Raw genomic sequence first — 26385 nt, forward strand, 5'->3', positions numbered from 1 at the left:
TAATAGTGCTGCTCTCTTTGGGGACCATTTTCTTTCAAAGCGTTATGCTAGGTACACTTGAAACAGTGTTTTACCTTAAAAAGTTTATTTATGATGTGCAAAATATTCTTCTAAATGTGACTAGTCTCATGTTTTCTCTGCCACTATTCCCTTCAGCCATTAGTAACATTTCATGGTGTTTATTCAGAGGGCTAATTATATTTTTTAAAGTTGTATATTTTCTTGTTTGTTTGTTTTTGTTTTTTGTTTTGTTTTCTTTTTCCTGCATGTTGTATCTGTGTACTACATGCATGCAGTGTTAGGAAGGCTAGAAAAGTTAGTTGGATCCCCTGCAACTGGAGTTACAGATGGTTGTGAGCTGCCATTTGTGTGCTGGGAATCAATCCCAAGTTCTCTGGAAGGACAGCCAGTGTGCTTAACTGTTAAGCTATCTTTTCAGCCCTATATTTAACAAAGATGCTTTGCTTTGCTAATGCAAGAGGCATGTAATATAATTTATTAATGGTACAACTTTATAGGTATAATTATGTAAATCACTTGTTACTTTTACCTGAAATTCTTTAAATCTTCCTGCAGTGAAATAACTTTAAGTTTGGATTTACAATTTTTCCTGGTCTTCATCTTTTAAAGAAAAATTTTAGATTCTACTTTATATGTGTGAGTGTTTTGCCTGTGTGTACATATGTTCATTGTGTGCATAACTGGTTCCTGTGGATGTCAGAAGAGGGTGGCACATAACCTGGACCTAGCGTTACGAATGTTTGTATGAACCACCATATAGGTGCTGGGAACCAAACCCTGGTCTTCTGTAGTAGCCACAAGTGCACTCAACCACTAAGTCATTTTTCTAGCCCATGGTTTTCAGCTTTTAAGTTGGGCATTTCTTTATTTAGACCACTGCTTTTCTAGTATGTTTGGTTATAAATCCTGATTTTGATGAAATTTTTCTTAAAGTTTTTATTATCTCTTGTCATTGTAGTGAGGGAATGGGAGAAAGGAGTGGTTTCTTTTTTGTTTTTTTCCCTTCCTTACCTCAGGCATAGACAGCAGTCTTGTTGCCTTGGCACCAGTTTCTTTCAATCTTGTTTATTGGCTTCTGGACAGTGTTTTTTGAATGTAGTTTTCTCTGGTGTTGGGTGAATTTGTTGCCCCTTTTAGTCAAATTGCTTTTGAAACAAAACAGGTAATTTGTTAATTAAATGGCTGAGAAGTAAATTATTTACTGCATTATTTCATTTATCAGATATGGATTATACAGCTCCCCATTTGATCCAGTCCTTTTTGACTTGGAGATGAGTGGCTCTTCTTGTAAAAATGTATACAATAGCAGCATTGGTGTCCAGTCAGATGAAATTGATTTATCGGATGTTCTTTCAGGTACCGACCTCTTTTATAGAACACAAATAGTTCTGTATTTTATTCATCTGTCTTAATGTTAGATACTGAGTTTAATTTACCATCTCTTTATTGTAGCTACTCTCTTTTGTCTTCAGAACACTAAAGTTTTTTTTTAAAGAGTTTAGCCATAATGTCTAAGAACTATTAAAACCATTTGATGTAATGTATTAATTTCTTTGTCCCTCTTCTCAAAAATAAAAAAAAACTTTGAATATATGTAATTTGAAAATCCAAAACTGAAACTTTTGTCCATTATGTTAGTGGTCAAAAAAGTTTCAGAATTTTGAGTATTTCAGAAGTGCATACTAAAGATACTTTATAGTGAAATTTGCAAATATTAAAACACAAAAAAAGTTGTTTTCAAAATTTAAAGCAACTCATCCAATTTGATTGTTTTTCTTGTTGTTGTTGCAATTATTTCACTGGAATTTTACTGCTTAAGAGATTCAGTTTGATACCTGCTATAAGTTTCTTTTACTGTGAATTCCTACCAACCTTTATTCAGCTCTGCTTTTATATGAAGGAACTAGTATCTTTGTTTATAGATTTTTCTTAATGTCCCTTTTGTTAAAGTAGTGTGTGATGTTTGTACATTTTTGGTATAGTAGTCATGATTATTGTTACTTCATGCCTTGTATAGATTATCTTCTTGCATTATGAGGTTTGTTTTCCTTTCTGCACTAGGAAATGGAAAAGTCAGTAGTTGCACAGCTGCTGAGGGAAGTTTCACATCTCTCACTGGACTTTTAGAGGTTGAACCCCTGCACTTTACTTGCGTGTCAACTAGTGATGGAACCAGAATAGAAAGGGATGATGCAAGTACGTTTACTGGTATATACCTTCTTTTATTACATTCTTTGTGTAGTAATGTACAAGAATGATATGAAGCTATTTAAATCCAAACTTATATATGTAAATTTTAGATCTTCTGAATGGTAAGTAGAAGCTATATATGAGAGAGAGAGAGAGAGAGAGAGAGAGAGAGAGAGAGAGAGAGAGAGAGATATGTTGTGAGGGAATACCATGAATAGTTTTTGCATTCAAGGTCAGTACATGATTTTTCCATTGTTACCCAGTAATGTACTTCCTTAAAACCATTTATTTTTATATGTGTATACATTTCTAGGAACTTTTTATTATGGGAAATATCAACCAGAATGAAAACAGAAGAGTAAGGTAGATAAATATTTCCATATCCATCTTCAACAATCAGATGATAGCTAGTTTATAATTTTGATATCCTGATGTTTCTTGTTATACTTAAATTAATGGTGGTTTCAGTTGTGTTTTACCTGCCTATAATCACTGGAATACTGAATCCAGCCTGGGCTTTATAACAAGAGCTTGTCTTAGTGAGGTCTTGGAAGTGTTGCAGTGATGAACACTGTATGATTGTGGTAAGTATGTGTTGGTATTGATTAGATCAGCAACTTCCACACGTAACAATTATGCCTGTAAATCATGCAGATGCTTGCTATTTAATTTTTTTCTGTGTGCTCCTTCCAACGTTTTAGGATTAATATATGTTTATTTCGGCAAAAAGAATTAAAAATTTTATAATAAAGAATATTTGTATTTTAATCTGGTGGTAGTGGTACACACATTTAATCTTAGCACTTGTACGCAGAGGCAGGTAGAACTCTGTGAGTTCGAAGCCAGCATGTTCTACAGAGTGAGTTCCAGTACTGTCTTCAAAAACAAAAACAACAAATAAAGAATATTTGTATTTTGGCTTAAGTCTGTATTTCCTTTGCAGAAGGATTTGAATAGTATCTTTCTTGAACTGACTTTACTAGTAATCTTATTTAAGCCATTACCACTTCAACCTCTTTCTTAATCTTACAGGCCTAGTGTAGCTCAGTGGTAGAACACTTGCCAAGTGTGTTTAAGAATCTGGATTAAAGCTTGGCGGTAGTGGTGCACACCTTTAATTTCAGCACTCAGGAGGCAGAGGCAGGTGAATCTGAATTTGTGGCCAGCCTGGTCTACAAGAGCTAGTTTCAGAACAGGCACCAAAGCTACACAGAGAAACCTTATCTCAAAAAACAAACAAACCAAAACAAAAAATCTGGATTAAGTTCCTAGTCCTGTCAAAGAAGCAGATTAAAAAAAATATATCAATAGTATTAAAAAAAAACTACAAACAATAGGAGAATTCAGTTTATAATCCTGGATTTGATTATGGAAAGGACAGTTTTAAAAGAATTTATCAGTTAATTTTATTTTCCTTCAAATTTTGCTTTGTACATTTTTATTGTGGAAATAAACAAAGTTTAGTTTATGTATGAAGATGACACTTCAGATTTAAAATACATATATATGAATGGAAGTTTTGGTAACGTCAAGATTGCTTTGTTTTCTTACACTGTAGTCTTTTCATAAAGCTTACAGAAAACTTTTAACAGGGAAACCATGATCTTCTCTTGGAACCTGTCATAAGGATTAGGAACCAATACTTTTAGTTTTAAGAAAATTTGTGTTTGAATCATTAATGTTTTGAAGACATTAAAAAATGTAAAAGTATTGGGGTAATTGCGATAGCTCATGGGGTAAAGAGCCCTGGCTGGTCCTGCAGAGGAGTACCCATGTTTGGTTTCCAGCACCTTCAGGATGGTTCACAGCCACCTGTAACTTTAGTTCTGGGGTATCTGACATCACTTTAGCTTTCATTGGTACTAGGAACACTCATGGTATGTATACTCATATATTTAGGTAAAATACTCATACATATACAAATCAAGCTCTTGATTTAAAACTTAAATATTAGGTCTGAAAAATTATTCTTTATATCTTTGGTTATCCCCTCTTGCGAAGCAAGCAATGGAATCATTTCTTTTTTCCCCCTTATAATAGGTAGTGTCTACATGTACTATGTTTATTTTTTGACATACATAGCTTTTGTTATGTTCCCCACTTTTAGAAATTGATGATTGAGTACTGCTTCCTTACTTTAGATTCATTATCTATAAATGAGATTATAACACTATCTCATACACATAGTAATACAGTAGTATTCTGCTTAAATAGCTCTACTATTTTATTGATTTGATGAGTTTAGATAAGATGCATGTTTATTTTGGCTCGGGTTCCATACCCAGTTCTTTCACTGTGAGCTTAGCTACTGTGTCATTGTTTAATCAGCAGAGGATTGGAGTCATGACATTTACCTCATGTATCTAATAATCTGTTAAGTGTTGTAATTTATTATGGATTTCAGTTAGGCACAGGCATGACACACTTTAATCCCATCACTCAGGTGGCAGAGACAGGTGGATCTCTGAGATGGAGGCTAGTGTGGTCTACAGAGCAGTCTCAGGACTTCTCAAGCTACATAGAAATACTCTTGTTTTGAAAAAAACCAAAGAATAAAAAAGAGGATCATTTAGTGATATATACAAAGTATACTGTCATTATAATAGTTACTCTTTTCCATTGGATCTTTTTAGTAAAGGCCTGTAATAATATAAATATTAAAATATTAACTGTATTAGACTGACCTTTTATATTATGTTAATGTGCTAGAATAAGTTATAAAATTAAGCTTTTACATCAGATTTTCAAAACGTATAAGTATTGAATGGAAAAAGTGTTCATTTATACTATATTGATGAGCTACATTGAAAAAGTCAAATTTTGCTTTTACTGGTGAAAATGTTTGTAAATAAGTAATTTGGGTTAGATTTGACTGTGTGTAAAATGTATTTTTCTCAGTTTGAAGTTCCATTGAGCTGGAAATAGAAAATAAGGTTGTATGTATATTCTCTTGTAGCAAAATTAATAAAGCCAGGACTTAAAACATTCTCTTCAGTCTTTATCTCTTGTCTAGTTTACAGATTAAAATATGGACGTGAAGGTTGGGAGATGGTTCAGCATATGAGAGCAGTTGTTGCTTTTGTGAAGATTCAAGATTCAGTCTAGTATACATACATGTTGTCTTTATATCCGCTTCTGTAGACTCTACTGACCTCTGTAATACCAGGCACACACCTGGTGCACAGACATACATGCAGACCAAAGTCGTATTTACAGTTAAAAGACAAGAAATAAGCATCTTTCTTCTGTTTAATTAATATCCTTAAATTTTAATGTCATCCTTTTTTCCCTCCCTTCTTTCCTTTCCTTTGTCCTCCCCCCTCTCTCTTTCTCTCCCTCTCTCTCTCCTCCCTCCCTTCCTTTCTTCCTATTTTTGAGACAGGTTTTCTCTAACTTTCCTGGCACTCACTCAGGCTACCTTGAACTCTTGGAGCTCTTCCTGCCTCTGCCTCTAGAATCCTGAGATTAAGGGCATGTGTCACCATCGCCTGGCAAAATTTGACATGATTTTTGTAGCGAATCTCATTATGTTGCCCTGCTCTGTTTGAATCGGATTGTAGGTGTGTGTATCACACCCCACTAAGTAGGGTGTTTTTTCAAGACTAAGAGAGGGTTTTCAGTGTATAAGAAAACTAATGATACTGTTACATTTTATGTTCATGTTATATAAGATTATTTGAGTTTTTTGATCATGTGCAGATTTCTTCTATACCAGAAATACTTGTGAACTTGTGAAAAATAAGTGACTCAAAAGTTTGATTTGGAATTTGTTCCAGGACCCTCTTAGAACTTGAGTGTCAGTATTAGTAACACCACATTGCAGTGTTTATATGTATATGGTGATAGTGGTGATTGTACTCAGTTCTCTGAGCCTTTTAGGCAAGGGTCCTGACACTGAATAAAATCTAAGCCTTTCTTATTTTTAAAGTTTAAATATAGTTTTAATTAAGTTTAATATAGCTTTAATGCCAAATTATGTACTTTCACCATGTACCTCTGTGAGCCTTTTCTTCATCCTGGTGTCTTTGTTTGTTTTTCCCTTGTCTTATGCCAGTGAGTTCCTTCGGGGTTACTCCTGCAGTAGGTGGACTATCATCTGGGACAGTTGGGGAAGCCTCGACAGCCCTGAGTTCAGCAGCCCAGGTAGCTTTGCAGTCTCTCTCTCATGCAATGGCTTCAGCCGAGCAACAGCTACAGGTGCTGCAAGAGAAACAGCAGCAGCTTTTGAAGCTTCAGCAACAGGTTGGAGACTATTTGGCTCTTTGTTCATGCTGTCTCTAAACTTCAAAAGCTGAAAAGTACTGTAAAAATGACCATTATTTTCATAAAGGAAGTAGATTGTCCAATCTGAGTTAATCGTTTTCAACAAAAAATTGAGGTAAAGTCTTTGTGATATATTTGAATGTATTAAAATTACATGAATGCACTTTATTTAATACATGATTAAGAGAAAATGATACTTTTTGTTCAGTCTTAAAGTTAATTTTATTTTATATTTAAACACTCCTGGAGAAACATTGTAAAGTTAATGGTTACTGTTTTCATGAAATAGTGAATGTAGGACATTATAAAGATCAATTACATTAATTTGATTCTAAGTATAACAACAATAATAGCATGGTTTATAGATTTAATTCCTGACTAAGTGCAAGCTGTACAAATTCCTCATGAGAAGTTATATCAGATCAATTATCATTGAATCCATTTTTGGTTCATTTATAACTTGGTTTTTTCTTTACATTTAAGTGTTCTGCTTGGTTTTCATCTTTTGATCAAATTTTAGTTCCCTAATAAGATAGTATTTCAAGACATATCCTAGTGAGGCAGTACTTCATGTGTTGTTGAGTCCAGTTTTATCTTTACGTAACTAGAATTTAGTTATCTTGTCTAACTTTTTTATATAACTATAGAGTGTTCTTCACAACTTAGGTAGTCAGGATTCTTCTATAGGTGTTGCTTTTGTTTCTTTTACAGAAGGCAAAGCTGGAAGCCAAGTTGCACCAGACAACAGCTGCAGCAGCTGCAGCAGCATCAGCAGCATCAGCAGCAGGCCCTGTTCACAACTCTGTGCCTTCCAACCCTGTCGCTGCCCCTGGATTTTTCATCCATCCATCTGATGTTATTCCACCTACTCCAAAAACAACACCACTTTTCATGACTCCACCTTTGACTCCCCCCAATGAAGCAGTTTCTGTTGTGATTAATGCTGAACTTGCACAGCTTTTTCCAGGCTCAGTCATTGATCCTCCAGCAGTGAATCTTGCTGCACATAACAAAAATTCCAACAAGTCTAGAATGGTAAATGATGTTTCAAATAAATGTTAGCTTATACAAATTCTTATATTTTTAAATAAATTCTACCTTTGGAAGCTAAATGTTTAAAATATCAACTAAGCACATCCGGCTTCCTCCCCTCCCCTCCCCTTCCCTCCTTTTCCCTCCCCTCCCCTTCCCTCCTTTCCCCTCCCCTCCTATTTCTGTCCTCCAAGACAGAGTATATCTGTAGCTTTGGGGCCTGTCCTGGAACTAGCTCTTGTAGACCAGGCTGGCTTTTTTTTTTTTAAATAAAATTCTTCAAAATGTGTATCAGGAAGAGACTTGTTAGTTTAATGTCATGGTTATAAGGGTTTTTAGAGCAAGAATGGTATCAGTACAGATAGTTATATTGTTTTCTTTTTTAGAATCCACTTGGTTCTGGTCTGGCCCTTGCAATTTCTCATGCCTCACATTTTCTTCAGCCTCCACCTCATCAATCCATCATTATAGAACGAATGCATTCAGGTAATGTTTGTATTTCTAAAATTACTTTTCTTTCCTAGTCTTTTGGCCCTTTTATGATTTATAGTAAGTAAATCACATTTGCTGTCAAGTGTAGGTTACCAAGTATAAGAACCACAGAAGGTACACGTTGTATAGATTGGCTAATTCCATTGAAAAAGTGAAACCTTTCTATCTTGCCTATTGATATATGAATAATACAATTAGTCTGCTTAAACTGTAGTTGTTAGTTACCATTATAATAATCTGTGAGGCAGTATTCCAAAACTAACATTATATCTACATTTGTGCCATGCAGTATTTCAGAAATCTGTGATCGGTGTGGGAGTATGCATATTTTCAAGTAAACTTTAGCTGCTTTTTATTTTTAATTCTACTAACTTTTAGTTCTGTATTGAAGCATCTGCAAAATTTCATTATGTTAGCAATTGAATCTTTTTTGCTTTAGAAGAGAGAATTTAAAGCTTATAAAAGTCTCTTGGTATTTTTTACCCATTTAATTATTAATTGATAGCAGTATTGTTCCTGATAGCATGTAGAGAGAAAATTTGTTGCTCTGTATGTGAATAGTTATTTATACTGTAGTTTGGTTTTAACCCATGGACGCAGTTGGATCCTACGAGCCCTGTGAGGAAGTGGACTATAATTTTATTTATTATTTGGGAAATTGGAAATTGCCTTTTTTTCTTCTAACACAGTTCTGTCAAAACCAGCACTATTCCTATACATTATCTTTGGTTTTTTTTTTTCTGCAGAGTGTAGATAGTAGAAATTGCTAACCTTCTCATATCAATTTAATGAAAAAGAATTATGGTATTATTACTGATTTGAATTTCATTTCAGTAATGGCTTTTGTTTCTGTAGCGTATAAGACCAGAAATACAAATCTGTTCCCAAATTTCTGATATAGTTCTAACCTAGAAAGACAGTGTTGTATTCATTCTGGGGCAGCTACTGGAATTTGCTGTATCTTCTGGAGGTCTTTCTTTTGGCAGAATTTTTTTTTTTTGACACAGGGTTTTTTTTTTTGTGTGTGTGTGTGTGTGTGCAATAACTTTGAGGCTGTTCTGGAATTGGAAGTAGCTCTCTAGATCTTTAGATTAGACTGGTCTAGAACTCACAAATATCTGCCTGACTCTACCTCCCGAGTACTGGGATTAAAGGTGTACACCACTATTGCCCATCTTCTTTAGGCTGTTTTTAAAGCTTTGTTTTTCATTTGTGAATGTGCAAGTATGTGTGTCTGCATGAATTTGTGAATAGATATATATGTGTGCATGCATGACTGTCTTGTCTTGTCTGTTTTTGTGCACAAGTACTCGTGCCCATAGAGGCAAAGGAGTTGGATCTCCCTGGAACCAGAGTTAGATAGAATTGGTTGTGAGAAAGTAGCCTGATGTGGGTACTGGGATCAAATATGGCTCCTGAAAGAGCAGTATGTGCTCTTTTTAAATTGACAAGGCACATTTTATTTTTTGTTGTTTTCAAGACTGGGTTTTTCTGTGTAGCTTTATCCTGTCCTGAATTTGTTCTGTAGACCAGGCCAGCTTTGAACTCATAGAAATCTACCTCCCTCTGCCTCCCAAGTGCTGGATTATAGGCGTGTGCTCCCACTGCCGGCTGCTTTATATTTTTTAATATTAATTTCCATTATGAATTTTAGTACTGTTACTTGGTAATTTCATCTGTGCTTTACTACATATTAAACATCATATGTTAGACTCTTGCTCTAGTCTTAACAGGACTCTGACAAACGAAGTTACATATGTATCTTGGCAGGGAAATTAAGACAAAAAGTCTTCAGTCTCTGAATAAAAGACAGATTGCTACTTTATACGTGTACCTTTGAATATATTCACTGATTTAATTGTTAAACTATAATGTTTGAAATAAATGTAAGGCTATATTTATATAGTTGACTGCTTTTGTATTAACAGTCTTAAAATTGTTGGTGTCAGGCCTTTAAAACTCTAGCAGATTTTTGGTGAGGGATCAAATCTTGAGTCTTATATACTAAGCAATTAGAGAATTTATGAATAAGTTTTCTACTTATTTATAGTTTAATAACTTGATTTTTTTAAAACAATCTTTAATCTGTTTTTGAGTATATAATTTGGTTATTTTATCCTTTGTTTTGTGGGCCACTCCTTTTTTCTTTCATAGGAGCAAGGAGATTTGTGACCCTGGATTTTGGGAGACCTATACTGTTGACAGATGTACTTATTCCCACCTGTGGGGACTTGGCTTCCTTATCAATTGACATATGGACATTAGGAGAAGAAGTGGATGGAAGGCGTTTGGTAGTAGCAACTGATATAAGTACCCATTCACTAATTCTTCATGACTTAATACCACCACCTGTGTGCAGATTCATGAAGGTAAAGAACTTCATTAAAGTAAATGTGTATGTTTTCCGCATTTCTTAGCATTTGGCCAAATAAGCAAGTCTGTATTTTTTGAAATACAAAGCTCAGATTTGTTAAAAATTATATCATATATGTGTATGATTATTTTCAACTCTTCATTTCAGATAACTGTTATTGGACGTTATGGAAGCACAAATGCCAGAGCAAAGATCCCTTTAGGATTTTACTATGGGCATACCTATATCTTGCCTTGGGAAAGTGAACTGAAGTTGATGCATGATCCTCTAAGAGGTGAAGGAGAATCTGCTAACCAGCCAGAAATTGACCAGCATTTAGCAATGATGGTTGCGTTGCAAGAAGATATACAGTGCAGGTTAGTGGAGAATAGCTCAGATATTATTAAATTATTTCTACCAAGGATTGTTTTCTTTATCTACATAGAAAAAAGGAAAAGGAGGATGAATGTATACGTTTCAGCAGAATTGAAAGTATGAGAATATTCTTAGCTAATTGGTATCATTAATATTTGTGAACAGTAGTTTTGATGTTTTGTTTTCTTTAAGACAAGGTCTCTATTTCTAGTTCTGGGGTTACTAGTTGTGACTGTGTGGACCAGGCTGTCCTCTGGCCACAGATTGTTACCCACTTTTGCCTTTCGGTATGAAAATTTAAGGTGTTTTCCACAGTATCTGGCCCAGCAATAATTCGTCATAGTAGTTTTTAACATACTTTAAGAAATGTGTTTTTTAATGTGTAGATACAGAAGACTAAAGGAATCACTGTTAATTTATTTTTATTCCTAGATATAACTTAGCCTGTCATCGTCTGGAAGCTCTTTTGCAGAGTATTGATCTTCCTCCTCTCAACAGTGCGAATAATGCACAGTACTTTTTGCGAAAACCAGACAAAGCAGTTGAGGAAGACAGTAGAGTTTTTTCTGCTTATCAAGATTGTATTCAGCTACAGCTTCAACTAAATCTGGCTCATAATGCAGTACAGAGGCTCAAAGTCGCCATAGGTGCAAGTCGGAAGACATTGAGCGAAACGTCAGTTCCAGAAGACTTGATTCAGACATCATCCACAGAGCAGTTACGCACCATTGTCAGATACTTACTGGACACTTTGCTCAGCCTCCTTCACTCTTCCAATGGTTTGTATTTAGCTCGGTGACTTATCGAGACTGGAAATAATTCGGTGTCTCTGTTTTATATTTTAGATACATGCTATTAACTTTCTGAGATTTTTTTCTTTTTAAATTGAGTTGTGTGGTGCTGGGGATTGAATAGATAGTTATACATGTTAGGCAAGTGCTCTTTGTTGGCTTCTACTTTCTAGACATTTTTACTTTGACATCCTGTTTAATATATTTATATTTACACATTTCATTTTCTTCTTAAAGAGTTTTCTTGTTGTTAACCATGTAATGGATTAAACCTAGGGCTTGCCACATGGTTAATAAGTGTTTTTCCATGGACTTCATCGTCATTTCCTTTACTCTAATATTTCTTAACAGAATTTTTATTAATTTCTTATGTGTGTTGTATTGCTGTCCATCAACATGTGAGTGGCAAAATATTAAGCATTGCATAAAAGTAGTATACTGACCTAATAATACATTACTGTTTTTTAGTCATGAACTATGTTTGAGTCACTCATTCATGTTTTCATTCTCCCTCTTAAGATACGTGGTCTTTTTCTAATTTTTGCCTACTTTTTCTTGAAGGTAATTTGATAAACCTAATCACAGAAACAATAAACACAATTAGTGTATGTGTTATCTCTTCTAAATATTTACTGCTAAATTTTATGTAAATGGGGTATATAATCACAAAGTAAATTGAATGTTATTGTCTACTAGTTGCTGGGATAAATGTGTATATAGGTGTATTGGTGTTGAACCAACACCATACATTTAGATAAGTCGTTTTATTTGTTTCTTTCTTATAACAGGGCATTCTGTTCCTGCAGTTTTGCAGAGTACCTTTCACGCCCAGGCCTGTGAAGAACTCTTTAAACACTTGTGCATCAGTGGCACTCCAAAAATACGGTTGCATACTGGCCTTCTCCTTGTTCAGCTGTGTGGTGGTGAGAGATGGTGGGGCCAGTTTCTTTCTAACGTTCTTCAGGAACTGTATAATTCAGAGCAGCTTCTCATCTTTCCGCAAGATAGGTGGGTTTCAGATATTGGTGTTTATTGTAAATGGTATTTACTTCTACATTATTTGAGTGTGAAATTTTTTACATGGATAGTAAATATGGGGAAAATATAAAATAGGTCTTCTCATGGTTTTGAAAATAAATGAAGGATGTGAACTATAGTGTATATTATATAACATAGTATATGCTACAGCTTGTTCACCCTCTTAGATTTTCTGGATCAATCTATGGGATTTTATAGGTCTTGAGCATGAATTTTCTATAAGATCATGCTATGCCTTCTGTAAATGTGTTTTTTGAGGCTCTGGTAGAGTTGTTCTTTGATAAGTGTCTGATTTCTTAGATGTAGGATTAGGAAATATAACCAATAACTAGAAAAGAACCTCATTTTACATCTTTTATCTTGATAGAAATCTTTCCTACTAACTCTGAAATTAGCTTTTAAGAACCCAACACTTTTTATAATTATCATGTGTATCTATTTAAAAAAAAAAAGCAGACTAGTTAAATTGATACTGACTGGTCCTTTTCTTTGTATCTGTTTTTAGGGTCTTTATGTTACTCTCCTGCATTGGTCAGCGATCACTTAGTAACAGTGGAGTATTGGAAAGCTTACTTAATCTCTTGGATAGTTTATTGTCACCTCTTCAGCCAGAGCTAACCATGCACAGAAGGACAGAAGGTATTATATCAAATGACTATCCTGACATTTACAGTTACTAGTTTGTAAAAAATATTTCTGATGTACTGCTTTACTAGTTATTGCAGCACATTTTATTATTTTTGGGATGTTGGCTTTTTAGAATGAACAGCTTTCTTGTGATTGACTGCCGTATAGATTTTTGTTTGTTTTTAGTTTCTAGAGATAGGGTTTCTCTGTGTAACAGCCATGACTGTCCTGGAAACCCCCGATGTAGACTAGGCAGCCTCCCAAGTGCTGGGATTAAAGGCGTGTACCACCACCATCCAGCCCATATAATTCTTTTCAATTCATTATTGAGGTTGTAAGTTTGGATGGTTTGGGTTTTTTTTTTTTAGTAAGTTAATTTGTTTATTTATTGGGGGGGGGAGAGAAAGAGTTTGTTTTTTGAGACAGGGTCTTACTTTGTTGCCCTGACTGGTGGCCCTGAACTCAGAGATCTTTCTTTCTCTAGCTGGGATAAAAGTTGTGCACCTTCCCATCCAGCTGGTTTTTTATTTGTTTTTTATGGACAGGATTTTATTATGTAGATCTGTCTGTTCTCTCATCAGCCTGTATGAACCTATAGACTTACACTTGCCGCTGCCTCCTAAATGATAAACTTTACAATTTTTGTAATTTTTTTCTATACTATCATAATAAAAATCAAACCAAACATCCTTATATATTGAAGCATTAAAGCACATTTTTCTTCCGACCAATGATAGGTTTCATTTGAACATGAAATAAGTATAGAATATAATTTTTTACTATGAATTATAAGGTGTGGTACACATTTTATTTTAGTTTCTCATGCATCCTATACCTTGTTTTGTATCCTGTCCCTTCTTAGATTAATTTTTCTACTGTTTGTGACTATGAATGTCTAGTTTAAGGTATATTTTATTATTTTGGTGTTTAGTGTGTTCTTGATTTATAAGATGTTTTCTCAGTTCTCCTAAGACTCACATTTACTTCAATCTCTCCCTCTCGTTTCTTTGTAGGAGTCCTAGATATTCCCATGATCAGTTGGGTTGTTATGCTGGTGTCTAGGTTACTGGATTATGTGGCCACTGTTGAAGATGAAGCAGCAGCTGCAAAGAAACCTTTGAATGGTAAAGACAGGGAGAGGTTTCTGACAGGTACCAGAAGTTTATAATAATGTGTTGGTGGGGATTTTCAGTGACTCCGCATTTGTTCCTGATCTGGCTTTTGGCCTGGAGATACGAGATGTATGTAATTTATGTAAAATATGAGTTAATTTTCTTTAGGAATCTGTGAAAGAATTTATATTTTGTGGACAAACTCCTTTGTCTGGATGTGACTTCTACTTAATGCATCCATATATTTCACCCCCACATGTACTTTTTTACTATATAGTAACCTAAGTAGATGTGAATTATATGACAAGGGAATTTGTGGGGATTTAAAATTTTTTGTTTATATTTGAGGTCATGGCCTCCCATACCCCCACCCCGAGACTAGGTTTCTTTTTGTAGCAGCTTTGGCTGTCTTAGAACTTGCTTTCTAGACCAGACTGACCTCGAACATCCAGAGATCTGCCTTTCTCTGCTTCCTGAGTGCTGGGATTAAATGTGTGCACGACCAATGTATGGCAAAATTGCATTTTAATTACATATCTTTCTTTCATTGCCCCCCATTAAAATTTTATTTAATATAGTATGCCTTTTTTCATAGCAGCCATACATTTTAGTTCAGTTCTTTTAATTAGCTACAATTGTCTTTCATATTTATATTTGGAAATTCTTAAGGTTATCATTCATTTTTTTAGTAGGTTGGGAGCACAAAACAGTTTACAAAATAAGGGAAACCAAACATCCAAGATCAAGCGAATTATTGCATCTTTTATAATTAACAATGATTTTGATAAAAGATTTGAGGCATCTGAACCTCGTGTAAATACAGCAGAATAGAACTTATAAAAGTTCTGTCCATTGTAACATACTAATATCTCTGAGAAGGTGAAAGAATTCTCAGATGTAAGGAATTTATTGTTTTATATAAAAATGTGCATTTGTGTATGAATCAATTTATTTCCTCAGTTATAGGTTAAAGTAGTAAACAATAGCATTAAGTTAAATATAACTACAGTTTAAATTTGGAAACTGTAAGTTGTATTGTAAAGTCTTAATTTTCATTTTTATTGTTTAGTATAGAGAAGTAATGGCGAGAGGACATTGCAGGGTTTGAAAAATTTGAACTAAGACTTTATTAATGAGTGGCAATAAATAGGAAAATATTTTAAAATTATGGATAAATAAATCAAAAAGGGTCTCTGAGTGATGGACTATACCTTTAGTTTCAGATATTGGGAGACAGAAGTATTGGGGTCTCAGAGCTATATACACAGTGAGTGTCTGTCTCAAAATACAACAACAACAAAAAAATCAGAGGTGAAGAAAGTGTGGTTTTAGGCCAGATTGAAGGAAAGAGCAATGCAGAATAGTGTGGACATGTTCTAAAACAAAAGAATAAATGAAGTTATGCAGCCTGCCTTTTGAACTATTAAACGCATCTTGACAGTCATTAATTCGATTAACTATTTTCAGTGCTTGTACGAAACTTTTTTTTTTTTAAAAAAACAAAACAAAACAAAAAAACACAGGGTTTCTCTGTAGCTTCGAAATCTGTCCTGGAACTAGCTCTTGTAGACCAGGCTGGCCTCGAACATCCAGAGATCTGCCTTTCCCTGCTTCCTGAGTGCTGGGATTAAATGTGTGCACGATCAATGTGTGGCAAAATTGCATTTTAATTACATATCTTCCTTTCATTGCCCCCCATTAAAATTTTATTTAATATAGTATGCCTTTTTTCATAACAGCCATACATTTTAGTTTGCCTGCCTCTGCTTCCCAAGTGCTGGGATTAAAGGCATGTGCCACCACTGCCTGACAAACCTTTAATTATTGTCATTATTTCTTATTTAGAACACATCAGTACTGTGTTGTTCAAAATCAGTCTTCGGTTTGTTTGTTTTTCAAAACAGAGACAAAATTTCTCTGTGTAGGTCTGACTGTCCTGGAACCTTCTTTGTAGATCAGGATGACCTTGAGTTTACACAGAAATGCCAGCCTCTGCCTCTGGAGTGCTGTCAAAATGAATCTTTTATTTATTTATTTATTTATTTATTTATTTATTTATTTATTTATTTATTAAAGATTTCTGACTCTTCCCCGCCACCGCCTCCCATTTCCCTCCCCCTCCCCCAATCAAGTCTTAAGCATTTTGACAGGAAGTGTGTGGGCTGTTCAAGAAGAAATTGAATACAGATTTTTGTTGTCAGTTGTTTGTTTAGCCTCCAGAGAGCTGTCTTATTTTAAAAAGCTTTTCTTGGTTGATTTATTGTTATATTTTTGTTTTCTTGGTATGGAAGTTACTTTGAGGTAATTTTTATAACAGCTATTAAAAAAAGCTTTTCTTTCCAGGTAACCAGTGGAGTTTTATCAACAATAATCTGCACACACAGAGCTTAAGTAGATCGTCTAAGGGAGGCAGTAGCCTTGATAGATTATATTCTCGAAAAATCAGAAAGCAGCTTGTTCATCATAAGCAGGTAATGGTCAGTAATGTTTTTGTTTTGAGACTGTCATTTGGGATCTCTGGCCTTAGAGAAGCTTGGGACATGCTGCCCAGGTTATTGGCTGACCTTATTGTGAACTGCCAAAAATACCTATAAGTTTTGATAGTCTTTAAACTTTCAGGTTCTTCATTACCACTCCTCAAGGGATTTGTTTGCCTGTTTATAGGGTTTCTTCACTTTTTTTCATTACTCTGGCTGTTTTTCCATGATGCCATTTACCCTGTATTTTTTCCTTACAGACCCAGTAACACTTTTTTCTTACATTCCTAGTGGCTTCCAGTTGACCTTTAGTTGAAGTTGTCAGCTGCCACTCTAACTTTTAGATTTTAATTTTTAAATATTAAATAATATTGAATTTAAGTTTGTGGGTCTACCTGCACTTGTTTTCTCATCCAGGATTTTTGGGTGTGCTTTTTTAAAAGAATTTTTAAGTACATATTTTTAGTGTTTGCTTGGATTTATTTTTCTGATGTTAGTTCATAATCACTTCCTCAGAGTTGGAATAACATACCCATGTACTGGGGTCCCAGACCGTTCACATTCTTCATGTCATTAATTTTTTCTGTGTTTTCATAGGTAGTGTTATATTTTATTTCTTTTACTTTTGTGCAATTTATTAAATGTAATGATTCAGTAAAATATTGACAGTCAAGTATTTAGTGTGTTTCTTTTTATGTCTCTTTTTCTCAGATTTGTATTCTGTGACAAGAATTTCAGTACTTTGCTTATTTTTATGCGTATGAGTGTTTTGCCTGAATGTGTTTGTTTGGTAACTGAGGAGACCAAAAGAAGTATCAAATCTTTTGGATTGGAATTCCATATGGTTATGAGCTGCTATGTAGATGGATGTTTCCTGTTTCGAATGTTCAGTCTGAAAGAACTGACTCAGAGGTTGAATATGAATTATAAATACTTGGTTGATAGCTTAGGCTTGTTAGCAGCTAACTCTTATACTTAAATTAGCTCATAGTTCTTATCTATGTTTAGCCACATGACATGGTTCCTTTTCTCAATATGGCATTCTCATCTTGCTTCTCTGGGTGTGCTGACAACTCTCTGACTCTGTCCTTCTTCTTCCCATAATCCTTAGTTTAGGGGTTGACCTGCCTATACTTCCTGCCTGGCTACTGATCAGTCAGCGCTTTATTAAACCAATTTGAGTGACAAATTATTACAGTGTACAAAAGGATTATTCCACAGCACTGCTATGTGGGTGCTGGGAGCTGAACTCAGGTCCTGTCTATGCTAGACCAGCAAACTGTTGAGCTATTTTTCCCCCCATAGTACTTTTATATTTTTTATTGCTAAATATGATTGCATTCTTTATTCCGAAACCCATTTAACCATTTTCTGATGATTTGAAAGACTCATTTTTTTTATTGATGCTTTGTAAAATATTAAAAGAAAGCACAAACACATATTCTCATTCCCTTCTCCCTTTTGTGTTTATTCACTTGTACATACACACTGTGATTTCATAGGTAATCATGTGTTAGAATTTGGTTCTATTGCATTATACCCCATGAACCTATGTGATTTTTTTTTAAAGAATAAACAAGCTACATTATTCCTCCAGAGTCAACATGTACACATTATTTACCATGTTATTTTCATCTGAAGAATTGAGCTTATAGAAATGTCACCTTCTTTTGAGTCAGCAGGAAGTTAATATAATTTTTTTTAAATTAAGATTTTTTTTTAAAAAAAATTTCCTTCTTGGTGTGGTTTAGTAGCACAAGATGTTCTAGGTGCTTTGATTTCCAAAATGAAAATGTCTCTTCTCTCAAAGTATAAAAAAATTACTTCTCTCAAAGTATAAGCTATATCCTTGATTACTAGAGTTTACTATATTGTATCTATTATTATTTTTTGTGTATACTGTATATGTGCCTTTGAGGCAAGAAGGCATTGGATCACTTGTTGCTGGGAACTGAACTTGAGTCCTGTGGAAGAGCAGTAAGCGATCTTAACCACTGAGCTATTTCTCCAGCCAATTTATTAATCTTTTTTTTAAAAAAGTTTCATTTTATTTTTGTGTATATATGTCTGTTTTTTGTGAATGTGTTTCTTGTAAGTACAATTGTCTATAGAGACCTGAAAGGCAGTTGATTCCCTGAAGGTGGAGTTTATAAGCCAGCTGTTGTAGGTCCTAGGAACCGAACTTGGGTCTTCCAGAAGAATAGGATGTGATTTTTTAACCCATTGAACCATCTTTCTCGTCCTGTAATCCTATTTCTTTAAAAAAAAAAAAAAAAAAAAAAATCTCGGCTCGGACTAATGCATGGATCAGCAATTTGGAAGAGTACTTGCTGTTTTTACAGAGGATCTTGGTTTGATTGGCACTCACACACGGTGCTTCAAATCCATCCATAACTCTAGTTACTAAATATATAACACCCTTTTATGACTTATAACTGCCCCAGGCATACATGTAATGCACATATATGTATATGTAATGAAGCACTTTATATACATAAAATAAAACTTGAAAAAATGCTGGGTTTAGGTGAACTGAGAATTAATTTGGGAATACCTAGATCTGGCATGTGGAAAGCTTTTGATCCTGTATTTACCAGGTGTATTTGGCAATAATCTGTTTATTGGTGTGTGTGTGTGTGTGTTTTCCCCCTCCTTCTTTTTCCTTCAGTTATGAGCTAAATTGATACTTTACACTCGGCAATGTGAATGCTTCCACTTTGCCCATTTCTTCTGAAGACTTGTTTAATTTTTTAGCCTTTTCTCTGCTGGTGCTAAATATTGGAATCTGGCATTTGCCCGTTAGGCAACTGTTCTCCCAGGCAAGCAGGGTCTCACTAAGTTATAGAGACTGAACTTAAACTTGTTAGACCTTCTACCTCAGTTTCTCAAGTAGCTGGGTTTACAAACCTATGCCACCATTGCCTATCTTCTATTTAAGACTTGTAGTTAAGTATATGTCACTTGCATTAACAGATTTAGCTATCATTTGAAGTTGTCATGTAAAACATGGTTATTGATTTACGAAATACTACCATTTAATTGTTCTTTATGAAGGCGAATGTTTGGTTGGCGAAACCAAGAAGTGCTTGAATGTAGAGCATCAGTGTTACTTGTGTCGCTCATAGCTGTAGCTGTGCAACAGCCAAGACAGTGATAGTTGTGCTGTGATTTGCCAGGGAATGTTCATTGTGGGAAATAAACTCTACATATTCATGGTGATGGGGTAGCAGTTGCCAACATATTCACAAATAGTTTGGAAACAATATGTATTTCTATAAGAATTGTAATTAATTTAAAATAAATTTATATTTCTGTTTTTTCGTTATAATTATTATATATTTAGTTGTATACCTTTTGGGATTGTTTTCTGAAACTATGGAATAGAATTCGTTTAGAATTATTCAGTTAATTATTTTGTTGCATCTGTATTGCTATCTTAAGGACTCTTCAGTTATGAAAATAATACTCCAATGGATTTTTCTTAATACAATATGTATTTTGTTCTGAGTTCTTGACTTTTTCTTTTAGTTCTTGGCATTCTCTCTCTCTCTCTTTCTCATACACACACACACACACCCACACACACACCCTAGTCATGTCTTTGTAAGTATATTTTTATTCAGCATAACTTTCTGCATGTGTGCATGGATAAATGGGGAAACTGGTCAACAGATAAACTCTTTATGAGTAGAAAGTGTTTTCTCACGTTGTTTTGTTTGTTCTTGTTACAGAGTGGGAACTGTGGGCTTTAGGGGTAAGGGAGATGGTCCAGGGGTCAGATGACAGTAGTTATAGAATCTTGTGTTCATTCAGAATTGGCTGTCATAGATAGCTGAACAGTAATTGTTAAGTTGATACATGAATACAGGAGAATGTATAAAGTGTGATTATATTTCATCATGTAATGCATACGATAAGCTATAATTTTGCAAAATGTCTTCACTAAGGGATGATGAATAAAATTTTTAAAAGTTTCCAGCAATTTTTTAAAACTGTAGTTGAATCAGTATTTATGTAGAAAATTTTGTAGGGCTAGTGAAATGGCGTAGATGTGAAAACACTTGCTGTGAAAGCAGGATGGCTTCAGTTCAAGGTGGGCGAACTGACTCTACAGCATTGTCCTTTGACATCTACATGTATGCTGCATACACTTTTGTACACACACAATAAAGAATATTTAGAGATGCTATTAAAAAATAGTAAGGAAGACATATTGAGACATATTAAAATATTTATTACTACACAGTGAAAACCCCATAAAGTTGAAGCTAAGAATTCTTTAGCAATAAAATTATTTTCTCCATGTATTTAAAATAAATATTTTTTAGCATTGAAAAAAAATCAGATTCTATAAAGAAGTTTTCTTTCTCCCATGGATAAGGAACTTAATAATTTTCAATGATATTTATAGAGATAATGGTTTCTTTAAAAAACATTTAAATTTTATTACAAGGTTATTCAGGGATTAGTTATTTATTTGAAGTGTGAATTCTGTAAGAAGTATAATTTATATTTTGTTCTTAATGTTGATATTTTTAAGATTAAGTTGTTGATTTGTGTTTTAAGCAACTTAACCTACTAAAGGCAAAACAGAAGGCTTTGGTGGAACAGATGGAAAAAGAAAAAATACAGAGTAACAAAGGCTCATCATACAAACTGCTAGTAGAGCAAGCAAAACTAAAGCAGGCGACTTCCAAGGTAAGAGTTGTTATACTTCATACTTCATAATATGAAGTATGTCACGTCTGTAATAATGATTTGTTCTATGTTATTTTTATAATAATGATTACATGTTGTTTTTGTCCTTAATAAACGTCACAATACTCAGCTTTAATGTAGGGAATGTAATGTAGACTTCACTACCTAGTACAGACCTGAATGGATTGAGAGTTAGTTGGACATTGAGTTACTGGTTTGTCTTTTGACATAGATGGTTCAGTCTGTTTTCATGGCATAATAAAAAGGATTATACATACCGTCTCCATATCCTTTTAATGACAAGTAATGTGAAAAATACTTTAGATTTGGAATCGAAGCTTCTTTGTATCCAGTGGTGTATCCATCTCAAAAACTGTCTTTTTTATATCAGAATTCCAGTGATTTTTTTAAAATATAACTAAAGAAACTTTTTTCTTATCATGGTGCTTGCCTATATTTTTTAATATAGAATATAAAATATAGAAGCAAAACCATTGTCTCAAAATAGAGAAAACAGGAACTTGTTTTCATTAATTATATTTACATAGCACCTAAGTAATAGTGATTTTCAACTTTTAAGCTTTTTTGAATATTTTGAAATAATTTGAATCAATGTTTTGAAGTTCTTTATTTTTATCCATTTTTTTTATAAATGATTCCTTGTATGTTTTGGTAGTACTTCTTTTAAATACTACATTTTATCTATTTTGTGTTGTATATTAATGTACTTTAAATAGAATATGATTTATGACAGTCTTATATATAGCTTTTAATAATCTTAATTTTTAACCAGGTATGATGGTTCATATTTATAATCCCAGCGTTTGGGAGGTAAAGGCAGAAAGATCAGAGGTTCAAGGTCATTTAGGATTTAGGCTGGGCAACAAGAGATAGCTGTTTTAGACAAGACACTTTCTAACATTATTTTTCTTTGAAATTCATGGCACATATATAGTTTTTGCAATAGAAAAATTTTCCATCTTGCAGACATATATACTGAGAGGTTTCCATTAAGTAGATAGTGCTCTGAATCATGTAAATTTTTTTATGTAGCATTTTAAGGATTTGATTCGTTTACGCCGGACAGCAGAGTGGTCTCGTTCTAATTTAGACACTGAAGTTACAACAACAAAAGAAAGCCCTGAGATAGAACCTCTTCCATTTACTCTGGCCCATGAACGCTGTATCTCAGTAGTGCAAAAGCTTGTCCTGTTTCTCCTCTCCATGGATTTCACATGCCATGCAGACCTCTTATTATTTGTCTGTAAGGTAAGTAAGTTATGATTTTGGTTTGATACTAAGTTTTTGGTTGATACTAAGAAAAAGAGTCTTCCTTCCTTCCTTCCTTCCTTCCTTCCTTCCTTCCTTCCTTTCTTTCTTTCTTTCTTTCTTTCTTTCTTTCTTTCTTTCTCTTTTTCTTTTCTTGCTTTGTGTTTATTTTCCTTACCTTATTGTGCCTTGGAAGATTTTAAAGAATACTTTTTACCCAGTTCCTGAGAAAATTAGATGCAGTTTTTTATTTGGTTAAAACTTGAGGGTTTGACTGGGATGCAAGACAAACACCATGTCTTGCATCCCAGCACTTTGGAGGCAGCGGCAGACAGATCTCTGTGAGTTTGAGGCCAACTTTGTCTACAGAGCTAGTTCTAGGATAGCCAAAGCTACACAAAAAAAACCCTGGCCTAAAAACCCAAAAAAATCAAAGCTTGAGGATTTGAAATGTAGTTAATTTGGTTGTGCCTATCTTTAATCTTCTATTAACTCATAGAGGAAATAAATAAACATTAAAGAAATTACTAAATGACTTTGAATGCAATGACTCCTTTCCTTCCATGAATTCATTCATTGTTTATTTGTAAGTATTTTTGTAGATTTAAAACCAGTTATAAAATCTGGTCTTTGTGGCTCATGCCTAATTTAATTCCAGCCAAGTACAGTGTTTAATCCACAATGTTTGTTTCTATTTCATTTTAAATAAGTTGATAAAAATCATCCACTTTGATAACTGTCTTGTTAGTGTTTTTTGTTTTTGGTTCAACTGGTATGTAAACATTTGATTTTATGTTGTGTTTCAGGTTCTTGCCCGCATTGCAAATGCAACAAGGCCAACTATTCATCTGTGTGAAATTGTGAATGAGCCACAGCTGGAAAGACTGCTATTGCTTCTGGTTGGAACTGACTTCAATAGAGGAGACATCTCTTGGGGTGGTGCTTGGGCTCAGTATTCGTTAACCTGTATGCTGCAGGATATTTTAGCAGGTTTGTCAGGATGAATTTTTCCTGTGGTGTGTCAGAATTAGCTTATCATTGTGTAAAGGAAATGGTAAGAGGTTTCCTAAACGTATAAATGTTACAGTGGAAACCATTTAAATTACTGTTGTACAGCAGTGATTTTAATAAGTTGGAAGGTGATTAGAATACATTGTTAGGGAAGCCCCTGTTTCATTATTTCCACCGATGTTTGCTGCTTACTGTTCTTCTATGACCTTAGGAAACCGCTCTGTTAGCTTCTTCACTGTTACAGAAGGATAATAAAAACGTATAAATTATTAAAGTGGTTAGGTCTGTCTCCTCCAATACAGGAGAATTGTTGGCTCCGGTAGCTGCAGAAGCAATGGAAGAAGGCACGGTGAGTGAAGATGTAGGTGCAACAGCTGGTGACTCTGATGATTCCCTTCAGCAGTCTTCTGTTCAATTGCTGGAAACCATAGATGAACCTTTGACACATGATATAGCAGGTGAAATTTTAAAATTATATTCAAAATAGCCCTTCTGCCTTTTAAGTGAAAATAGGTATCCAGTTCCAGTTAATAACATATGAAATTACATTTTATGTTTTTCTTTTAGGACTTTGAGAAACAGGAATTAAAAAAAAATTATTTATTATTTTTTGGTGGTGAGACAGGGTTTCTTTGAATGGCCTTGCCTATCCTAGAGCTAGCTCTGTCTACCAGGATGTCCTCGAACACAGGCATACCTATGTCTCCAGAGTGCTGGGATTAAAGGCGTGTAACACCATACCATCATTTCATAATATTTTAAGTATTTATTTATTTAGGTTTTCGAGACAGGGTTTCTCTGTAGCTTTGGAGCCTTTCCTGGTGCTAACTCTTGGAGCACAGGCTGGCCTCGAACTCACAGAGATCCCCCTGCCTCTGCCTCCCGAGCGCTGGGATTAAAGGTGTGTGCTACCACCACCCAGTCTAAGCATTTTAATTTAGTAAAATTTATATATTGCTTTCATTTTATGACATTGTAAGTATTTTCATTTATTATCTTAGTTTCTTTTCTGTTGCTGTGAAAAAACCAATACCCAGACTAAAACAATTTAGGAAGAAATGATTTGGGGCTGGATTTGGCTCAATAGTTAGGAGCACCTATTTGGGTCCCATCACACACACATACATTTGCACACGAATGTTTAACATCCTGCTATCACTTTCAACTTGAGTCCTAGGTTCCTTCATACAGCAATCCTTTTAGCTGATTCTCTCTTCATGTGGAAAGACTTCTTTGCATACAATTCATGTTTGTTGCCAAGAGGCTTGTTGTGTACCTACTTAAAGAATAAGACCTTTACCATCAGTACACTCTTTTAGCTTATCATGTTATAATTTGCTTAATTACCATGCCCCTCTACCTCTAACTCTTTTTTTAATCTAGTAAGGGTAGAGAAAAGGTACGTTGATCTTTGTGTACATATATAGAAACTAGTAAAGGCTCATGTTTGCTGGCATTCTATGAAGATAGAGTTAATGAAAAAGAATTATGGAAAAGTAATTCTTACAAGGTAGAGAAACTTTAAAAATGAGGATAGCTGAGAGCAAGGTAATTTCTAATATATAGTAGATATAGTAGATCGGTGGATAGTCAAACAACTTAATCCTTTTTACTTTAGCCTGTGTGCTCAATGCTATTACTTGTAATAATAGTTGAAATACCGTAAAAAGGATTATGTCATAGGTGTAACAAAAATCTTAATCCATTTTAGATAAGCCAATGATTATTTTTATTTGTATTTATGCTACTATTACTAGAGTAAATTATGTGGTCTCACTGGGGAATCAGATACTGCATTGATGGTTCTTTAGTGTTGTAAAGTGATAAATTTGCATCTTGAGTAATACTTAAATATAAATATTTAGCTAATTGATGCATGTATGTGTATGTTTTATGCAAATGAAGTGTTTAGTTCTATACCATAAATCAGTATTTCATTTAACTTTCATGTAATACACTCTACCAGTGAAATCCTTTTTACTTATTTGAAGGTACACCGCCTCTCTCATCTATGGAAAAAGATAAGGAAATTGACCTTGAGTTACTTCAAGATCTAATGGAAGTTGACATTGATCCTTTAGATATTGATTTAGAAAAGGATCCTCTTGCAGCCAAAGTTTTTAAGGTATTTTGTATTATAATAATTTCATCTTACATGTTTTGTCTAGTAATTACATGAAAGAGAAAAGCAACTTAGATTTTCCTGCCTAAAAACAAGTAAAGAAACTTGTGAGCTAAGATAGATTGTTTATGAGCAGGACTTAAGAGATCTGTGTACAGAATAATGTATCCAGTTCACAGAATAGGTAGGCAGTTCACAGTTTGTTTTAGTAGTACACACAACTTTCTATCAAATGATCATATCACAGGATCTAAGTGAAGTTTCAACAAATGCAGCACAAAAAAAAACTTGGCATAATTACTTGTGTTTTATCAGAGCATAATGCTATAAAACTAGATGGCAGTAATAAGAGAAACTATAGAAATCACAAAAGTATTTGGAGCTTAAACACATTTTTTTTTAAATATTTATTTATTTATTTTATGTATACAATATTCTGTCTGCGTGTATTTCTGCAGGCCAGAAGAGGGCACCAGACCTAATTACAGATGGTTATGAGCCACCACATGGTTGC

At 34.2% G+C, this 26385-nt stretch overlaps 1 protein-coding gene across 11 annotated transcripts in view; it reads left to right on the forward strand.

The window, feature by feature from the left end:
- Nucleotides 1-26385, forward strand: part of Birc6 (baculoviral IAP repeat containing 6) — a 189692-nt gene that overhangs the window by 78354 nt on the left and 84953 nt on the right. For 4 of the 11 annotated variants that reach the window (XR_007595527.1, XM_050162964.1, XM_050162968.1 and 1 more), the window contains 17 exons: nucleotides 1244-1377; nucleotides 2083-2229; nucleotides 6266-6453; nucleotides 7186-7509; nucleotides 7893-7992; nucleotides 10153-10367; nucleotides 10520-10728; nucleotides 11159-11505; nucleotides 12306-12525; nucleotides 13061-13194; nucleotides 14196-14333; nucleotides 16638-16765; nucleotides 21338-21469; nucleotides 22523-22738; nucleotides 23545-23728; nucleotides 24052-24207; nucleotides 25741-25874. Coding sequence is in view for 10 of the 11 variants with exons in the window: in XM_050162964.1 (XP_050018921.1) it covers nucleotides 1244-1377; nucleotides 2083-2229; nucleotides 6266-6453; nucleotides 7186-7509; nucleotides 7893-7992; nucleotides 10153-10367; nucleotides 10520-10728; nucleotides 11159-11505; nucleotides 12306-12525; nucleotides 13061-13194; nucleotides 14196-14333; nucleotides 16638-16765; nucleotides 21338-21469; nucleotides 22523-22738; nucleotides 23545-23728; nucleotides 24052-24207; nucleotides 25741-25874 (3106 nt within the window). In the remaining variant the exon portion in view is untranslated. The remainder of the gene's footprint in view (nucleotides 1-1243; nucleotides 1378-2082; nucleotides 2230-6265; nucleotides 6454-7185; nucleotides 7510-7892; nucleotides 7993-10152; nucleotides 10368-10519; nucleotides 10729-11158; nucleotides 11506-12305; nucleotides 12526-13060; nucleotides 13195-14195; nucleotides 14334-16637; nucleotides 16766-21337; nucleotides 21470-22522; nucleotides 22739-23544; nucleotides 23729-24051; nucleotides 24208-25740; nucleotides 25875-26385) is intronic. The other 7 variants (XM_050162967.1, XM_050162969.1, XM_050162966.1 and 4 more) reach the window with 6 other exon arrangements.

This window comes from Alexandromys fortis, unplaced genomic scaffold, assembly GCF_014885135.2.
Source record: "Alexandromys fortis isolate MF-2015 unplaced genomic scaffold, M_Fortis_MF-2015_v1.1 scaffold_148, whole genome shotgun sequence".
NCBI classification, from domain to species: domain Eukaryota; kingdom Metazoa; phylum Chordata; class Mammalia; order Rodentia; family Cricetidae; genus Alexandromys; species Alexandromys fortis.